Raw genomic sequence first — 7,491 nt, forward strand, 5'->3', positions numbered from 1 at the left:
TCATACCATCAGACTGTCATACCATCAGACTATCATACCATGAGACCATCATACCATCAGACTGTCATACCATCAGATTATCATACCATCAGACTATCATACCATCAGACTGTCATACCATCAGACTATCATACAGCCCCTCAACCCTAACCCTAACGTGACCCCCCCCCCCCCCCCCCCCCCATCTTCAGCGTTTGTCCAGTGTCTGTCCATCTCAGGACTCGTCCTTTTTCTGCTGATTCACTTCAGTGTTGATCTGTTGTCAACAGGTCTGGGCTCAGAATGGGAGTCGGTGTTCTCTGACTGATGTCAACAGTCAGAGTGTTCAGGTCAAGGGTCAACAGGGTCACACAAGAATTAGAAATCAATAACAGCAGCAGCAGCAGGAACTTCAGTCGTAGCTTCAGCGATGACAGCCTGTGGGCGTCGGACTCTTTATCTCCTCCCTCTGGGTGTTATCAGTATCACACTCACAGTATTACACAGTAAACCTACAGCAGCTGATCATTCACACCCGCTGTTATCAATCAATACTTCAAGGCCAAACGGGACGAACGTTACTGAACAGTCAGTCTGAACAGGAAGTACTGGATTTGAAGAGATAAAAACATATGATAATAAAAAAAACAATAATAAAATTATTAAAATAAATAAAACATGAATTAACAACATGTCATACAGTGACATGAAGGGTCAGATATGGCCCACGAGCCTTGAGTTTAACCTTTGTCTATAATGATCAGTGTATTATCATTGGTCCAGATTCTGGTTCCGGTTCTGATTTGATCACAATCCCTGAGAAACTGTTTAATAAAACCAAAAAGAAGAAAAAACACAGTTTAAGTCATGGTAAATAATGAGTTAGAAAGTAATATGTCCGAGTCACTACACTTTCTCCACCAGTAATTCAATTGTTGCCCTCTTGTGGACATACATGGTAACTACATGGAAAGTGAACATTCAAACTTTTATTCTTTCAACACATTCAGAAGGAAGTTGTTGCAGCAGCAGCAACTGGTGTTTTGCAACAAAGACATTATTGCACATTGATTTAAAGGAATACATTTGTAAATTAGATTAAAAAATATTTGAAATAATTTCAGCACAGACTTTGTCGCAGCCGCGATGCAATATAAAAATCGATGACGGTGACGGTGAGACGAGCGTGTCAGTTTCCAACAAACTTTTTAGTAAGAAGCCTGTCTCCACTGGGGGGCGCTCAAGTGCATCAGGAAAGGAAGGAACGATAACAACAAGTTAAAAATATAGAATATCAAAAACGCTGCGAAACAACAAAAGACATGCATTTTTAACTTTGCAAATCTAAGAGCAGCGCAGCATCCGAACCGGAACTCGCCGCAAACTTTCCGGTTCCTTTCAAAATAAAACCGATGGTTTACCCCGTCATAAAAGCTTCGCCGCAAGGCATATTCTTTTACACGGACAACAAATCACGAACATTACACCACAGCAATACATGGATGAGGAGGATTCTACTACAGCAATAAAACGTAAAGTAAAAAGTCTGACAATGAACATTTTTTTCATGAAATAAAGCAGCATTGGACATAAACTTGTTTTATAATCAATAATAAATAATAATAATAAATATAGTTTTATAATTTTATTATCAATAAAAGTTCGCGTTCTTTATTCTTTACAAATAAATTCGATAATCCGTCAATATCCTTTAAGTGCTACGATAACCAGTAGCATGTGTTTGTGTTTGTGTTTGTGTGCGTCCTTGTTTGGGAACGTTTTGCATATTGTGTGTTTGTAGAAAGGATCGTAGACTCCGTCTTTTGTTCTTTCTTGGACAGAGGTTCACAGAGTGACTCCTCTGTCTCCGTAGACAATCTTTGTAGTGCCATAAACTGCCGCTTGAGTCCACTGTCTGTGAACCGGAGGCTCGGAGCTGCCGCTACTGGGCGAACAGTTAATGTTCAACGGTAGGCGGTACTTTATAACCTGGTGTCCGAATCTCCTCCGGAGAGCCAGCAGCATCCTCACGGCAGTGACAGGTAAGAGCTGTTAGCATCTCCTCGTTAGCTTCACGGTGTTACTACACGATAACGTCACGGCGGCGCCGACAACGTGACTGGAGGCTAGTGACCCTGGACCTTCGTGTCAATTCAGTTGTCCGAGAATTGCTCCCAAAAGTGACAAAATTGTGTATGAAACGTTGAACGGTTATTTATCTGATGACGTCAGACGTGAATCAGTTCTGTTTTTTTAATGTAAACAGTGACGCTGTTTGACTCACATATTCATACCGAAGTACAGCGTCAAGTTGTTCGTGATTTATTTTCTGTTAAACCAGTTACACCGCTGTAAGACACACGTACATCACTGAGAAACACTCCCTACATTATTGATTATCGATCACTTTGACCTGAAGTCAACGTTGCTCCGCCTCCTAGCTACACCGTCCAGTTGAAGAGGACAGTGACGCTGTGAGGCTTTGCTGTTAGCAAGTCAGGCTACACCAACTGTTGAAGTTCAGTTCAAATCACAGCTCAGTCCTCCAGAGTCAGTGACTGCAGACAGTGATTTATTCTGTCCATGGTTTGTCTCTTGAAGCCCACCCACCCAGACAGGAGAGGTCACCCTGCAGGGAGTCAGTCATGTACAAAATATACAAATACATGAGGGTAAATGAGGATTGTTAGGTTGATGTGGTCTGATGAAGATCTCATCAGGCTGAGGGGGAACTTGACCTGTTTGGAACTGGATGAACTGGTGCTTCGTGTGAAGAAGTGTCTCTGTTTGATGAACACTATAAACAAAGTCACTAGGTGAAGGTAAACACGTAACAAATATGGCGTCTACATCATTTACTACTTCTTCACTGCCTAGCAGTCGAGACATGAACTTCCTGTTTCCTGTTTGACATCCACTGATCCACATTTTGAACAGCATTTTGACTGAAGTCTGTGTGGTTTATTTCCAGACAAGTTTTCACATGTAAATGTATGATGTTACGTCATCCAGCGACAGAACAGCCCAGTCTGAAACACCGTGAGCAGTTGAGGAGATGCAGGATGAACGACTGTGACAGGAAGATGTCCACTGTCAGACGACCTTTGTCCTCTTTTATTTTAGTGTAACATTTATTGCGCAGGCATTCCAGTGACATGGGGCGTTGTCAGGGGCTGTTTCTTTTCTTCACCTGCGTAACCACCTGTTGAATACAACGGGAAAGTTTAATTAAAAAATCTTTATGGGCAACAACAACATTCCACAACGTATTGTTTTGTATTGACTGGTAGAAAGTAGTCGTACGAAGTCGACGGTGATCGTTTTCTTCTTGCACTTGTGGCAGTGATTATGTTCTCTGGGAAACAGAAGTGTTCGAACTAAAAGAGGTTTGAGGTGGAAACAAACAAAAAAACGAACTAGTTTAAAGAAAGTTCCAGTGTTTAAGGTTATGGTCGACGTCACTTCACTGCTGCAGTTGTTGATATAAAGGTTGAGAAAAAGATTAAATATTTTTACGCTCACTGTTGAATTATTGCATCATGACGTGAAGTCTTATCTGCTGACTCTGCAGAACAAACACCGAGTCCAGCCTCATCTCCACTTCAAAATGCAAAATATATAGTTTAGGGAAATTTGCACGGTGTTGTGATTTAAAGTATTTTGATAAATTTGGATATTTGAGGGGAATTCTGGTTTATAAAAAAAATATTTGGCAAAGATATCATATATTGTGATACTACAGTCACGAGGATACAGTGTTTTCCCCCCAGTGTAGCTGTAGTCCCTCAGTTCTGGACTTCTGTTTTCTTTGCAGTGATTTCTTTTTTTTTTCTTTCTCAGAGACAAATTTGAAAAATCGGATGATTGATTCTTTAATGACCACACTGCAACCAGGTGGAACTTGTTTTCGGTACAAACAGACATACAACATTAGACTGTTTTCGGTACAAACAGACATACAACATACAACCTACAACATACAACATTAGACTGGGGCCACAGACTGAGGCAGTAGGGAAATGCAAACAGACAAACTCACAGTTCTGACATCAAACAATTGATCAGTGAATATCTGCTGGAGTTCAGAGGATGAGCTGGGGCAAAGTCTGGTTGGGACGATAACTGCTGACCTTTCTTCTTTGTTTTTTTTTTTTTTCTTTCTTTCCTCTCCACCACAGGCAGACGGGAAAGGTCGCAGTAATTAGAGGAGAAGAAGAGACGAGGATGACGAGGAGATAGTTGGAAACATCGTCCACAGTCGTCCACACCACTGTCCCCGTCATGGAGCAGGACGCTGCAGCAGCCAAGGCGGACGCCCACCCTCAGCTGACGTACAGGGTCGAGCGCCCAGTCTATAATGAAGCCGTCCTCCAGACGCAGATTCTCACCCGGAGAGAAAACAGCGCCACCCTCAGAGAGAGGCTGGGCCAACACTTCAGGTAGGAATGACCTTTGATGGACCGTCATCACAGTCCTGGGGTTTAACCTGGTCTGTGTCTCAGAGTCTGATCCCACCAGAGTAAACACACACACACACACACACACGTTAGCTCTGTGTGTGTGTGTACAGTGTGTGTGTGAAGTATGGCCCCTCAGACGTCTCATGTTACTACGGTTCCATGCTGTAGCGGTTAGCACACCTGCCTTACTAACAGAGAGGCCTGGGTTTGATACCCAGAGGAACCACGTACATAGCGCCCCCTGTTGTAGCAGATTTACTGTTAACACAACAGTTTCCTTGTCTGTCTGTGTATGTGCAGCCAGTGACCAACAGGTAAAAAGATGAAATAGTAGACAGTCGACAGTCGCCGCTCGACAGTCGACGCTCGACAGTCGACGCAGCTAAAGGTTCTAAAGTTCTACTGGCTGAAGGTTCTCCTGCTCCTGCCGCAGGTGTTCGTCGTCCAGAGCCAAAGCCGCCGTCCAGAGCTTCCTGCCTATCCTGACGTGGCTGCCGTCCTATCCGGTCAAAGAGTACTTGTTTTCTGATGTGGTGTCAGGCCTCAGCACTGGAGTGGTGCAGCTGCCTCAAGGTCAGTGTCCAGACGACCCTGCAGCTCCACACTGTTGGACAAGTCCACGGGGGGGGGACCAAACAGCTGACAAGTGGGGGGGGACCAAACGGCTGACAAGTCCTGAGGAGCTGATGTTGACCCCCCCCGGCCCCCGCCCCCCCGCTTTCTCTGTTGTGTTAGATCTGCAGCTCCGAGGTCGTCGTGCAGTAACTCTGTTTACTTTATTAACGACACTCTCTGTCGCCACCCGCAGGTCTGGCCTATGCTATGCTAGCTGCCATGCCTCCTGTTTACGGCCTGTACTCGTCGTTCTACCCTGTTCTGCTCTACACCGTCTTTGGAACCTCCAGACACATATCAGTGGGTAAGAAGTCCATCTTTTTTAAAAATTTAATCCTAAAATCTCACGCTTAGAAAGAAGAAACGCACGCCGCTGCTCACTTCCTGTGAGACAATTACGACAAAGTAAGAGAATTATTAGAACATGGGGCTCCAGGCTAAAATACAGCTGAGTCAGCAGTGTGGACTTCCTGTGCGGGACACGACTTCCTGTCAGAACGAAACTGAACTGCTCTGTTTTACATAAATACACAGAAGCAAATACTCCAAAAACTACAGTACACAGTACACCTGCAGTAACACTGTTGTTTCTGCTGCTCGTTGTTTAGAGTTTACTCCAGGTCAAAGGTCAAGGGTCAGCTCCGACTGAATAAGTGTCTTTAATAAACAATGCTGACGCGACCTTTCAAACAAAAGCTGAAGAAGAAGAAGAAAACCTCAGCAGGAGGCGTTGGTCTCCTCGCTCTCCTCTGATTGGACGTCCCACGCCCTGCCCCCCCCCCCGTGCTCACTATTTGATCAATCAATTTGACGACAAAGACCAGTGCTCTTTGTCTTACACAGTATATTTAGATTTAAAATCAAATTAATTTTTTTTTTTTTACATCACAGGGACACGACCCCACCTTTGAGAACCACTGTTGTAATCCTACAGACATTTTGAATGTTTCTGTGTGTGTGTGTGTGTGTGTGTCCGTGTCAATGTTTCCACAGGAACCTTCGCCGTTATCAGTCTGATGATTGGGGGCGTGGTCGTGCGGGAGGCGCCAGACTCCATGTTTCCCAGCGCTCATGGGAACGGAACCAACGTGACGGCGCTCCTGGACACGAGGGACCGGGACATGAAGAGAGTCCAAATAGCCGTGGCGCTAACGACCCTGGTGGGAATCATCCAGGTCAGTCTGACTTCACACGTGTCAACATCAGTCTGTGTGTGTGTGTGTGTGTGTGTGTGTGTGTGTGTGTGTGTGTCCTGGCGTCCGTGCCTCCACGTCCCTGCTTCAGTAATCTCCGTTCTCTACCTTTTAGATCATGTTTGGTCTCCTCAGGTTCGGGTTCGTGGCCATCTACCTCACCGAGCCTCTGGTGCGAGGCTTCACCACGGCGGCGGCCGTGCACGTGTGCGTCTCCCAGCTGAAGTACCTGCTGGGGGTGAAGACGCAGCGCTTCAGTGGACCCTTCTCTGCAGTCTACGTGAGTGGCTGATACGACCGTGTCTCTCTCTCTCTCTCTCTGTTCTGGTCTCCTGACCGTCCCCTGGTCCCACTGTCCTGTCCAGAGCGTCAAAGCGGTCCTGATGGACATCACCAGCACCAACGTCACCACCCTCAGCCTCGGCCTGGTCTCCATGGTCTTCCTGTACGCCATCAAATACACCAACGAGCGCTTCAAGAAGAAGCTGCCCATCCCCATCCCCGGGGAGATCATCGTCGTCATCGTGTCCACGGGCGTCTCCTACGGCATGTCTCTGTCTCAGGACCACGCCGTGGACGTGGTTGGGGACATACCAACAGGGTGCGTCCTAGAAAATCATTGGTTTTTTTTTTCCCCCAATATGAAAATGTCAGTTCGTGAAAGTGTTTCTGACCAGCGCTGTGTCACACGGTTTGTCTCTCCACGCCGTCCTCACGCCGTCCTCACGTCGTCCTCACGTGGTCACGGCCCACTGGGCTGGATGTAATGAAACTGTTTTCCCGCTCCTCCAGGCTTCACCCCCCCGCTGTCCCAGACTTCTCTCTGTTGCCCAGTCTGGTCACGGACGCCTTCGCTGTAGCCATCGTGGGATTCTCCATGGGCATCTCTCTGGCCAAGATCTTCGCCCTGAAGCACGGCTACAGTGTGGACGGCAACCAGGTGGGTGGAGCCAAACTCCTGATGGGACGCGACCCACACATTTATCTACACACACTGTGTTGGTTTAAACCTGCCTTACACGCCGAAAGGTCCTGGGTTCGAAGCCCAGTGGAACCACATTGTTAATCCTCGTGTGTAAATATTAGTTACAGTTGAGTCGACGAAATGAGTCGTAAGAAAAACAAAAAACACAATATTACAAACGTGGCTTTGAATGTTTATCTATGTTTTTTTCTCATTTTGAATGTGTTTTTTTTTTCAGGGGTTAATTGCCTTCGGTTTCTGTAATTTCATCAGCTCCTTT

The 7,491-nt window shown here is 46.0% G+C and overlaps 1 protein-coding gene across 1 annotated transcript in view; it reads left to right on the forward strand.

Annotated features, from left to right (window-relative positions):
- Positions 1 to 1,766: 1,766 nt before the first annotated feature.
- The window catches only part of slc26a5 (solute carrier family 26 member 5), a 9,677-nt gene continuing 3,952 nt past the window's right edge, over positions 1,767 to 7,491 (forward strand). The window contains exons 1-8 of the mRNA XM_025057175.1: positions 1,767 to 2,021; positions 4,158 to 4,418; positions 4,873 to 5,012; positions 5,248 to 5,358; positions 6,048 to 6,229; positions 6,363 to 6,527; positions 6,613 to 6,848; positions 7,040 to 7,308. Of these exons, the coding sequence (XP_024912943.1) occupies positions 4,261 to 4,418; positions 4,873 to 5,012; positions 5,248 to 5,358; positions 6,048 to 6,229; positions 6,363 to 6,527; positions 6,613 to 6,848; positions 7,040 to 7,308 (1,261 nt within the window). The 5' untranslated portion in view covers positions 1,767 to 2,021; positions 4,158 to 4,260. The remainder of the gene's footprint in view (positions 2,022 to 4,157; positions 4,419 to 4,872; positions 5,013 to 5,247; positions 5,359 to 6,047; positions 6,230 to 6,362; positions 6,528 to 6,612; positions 6,849 to 7,039; positions 7,309 to 7,491) is intronic.

The sequence above is a fragment of the Cynoglossus semilaevis genome, chromosome 8 (genome assembly GCF_000523025.1).
Source record: "Cynoglossus semilaevis isolate Cse_v1.0 chromosome 8, Cse_v1.0, whole genome shotgun sequence".
In the NCBI taxonomy this organism is placed as follows: domain Eukaryota; kingdom Metazoa; phylum Chordata; class Actinopteri; order Pleuronectiformes; family Cynoglossidae; genus Cynoglossus; species Cynoglossus semilaevis.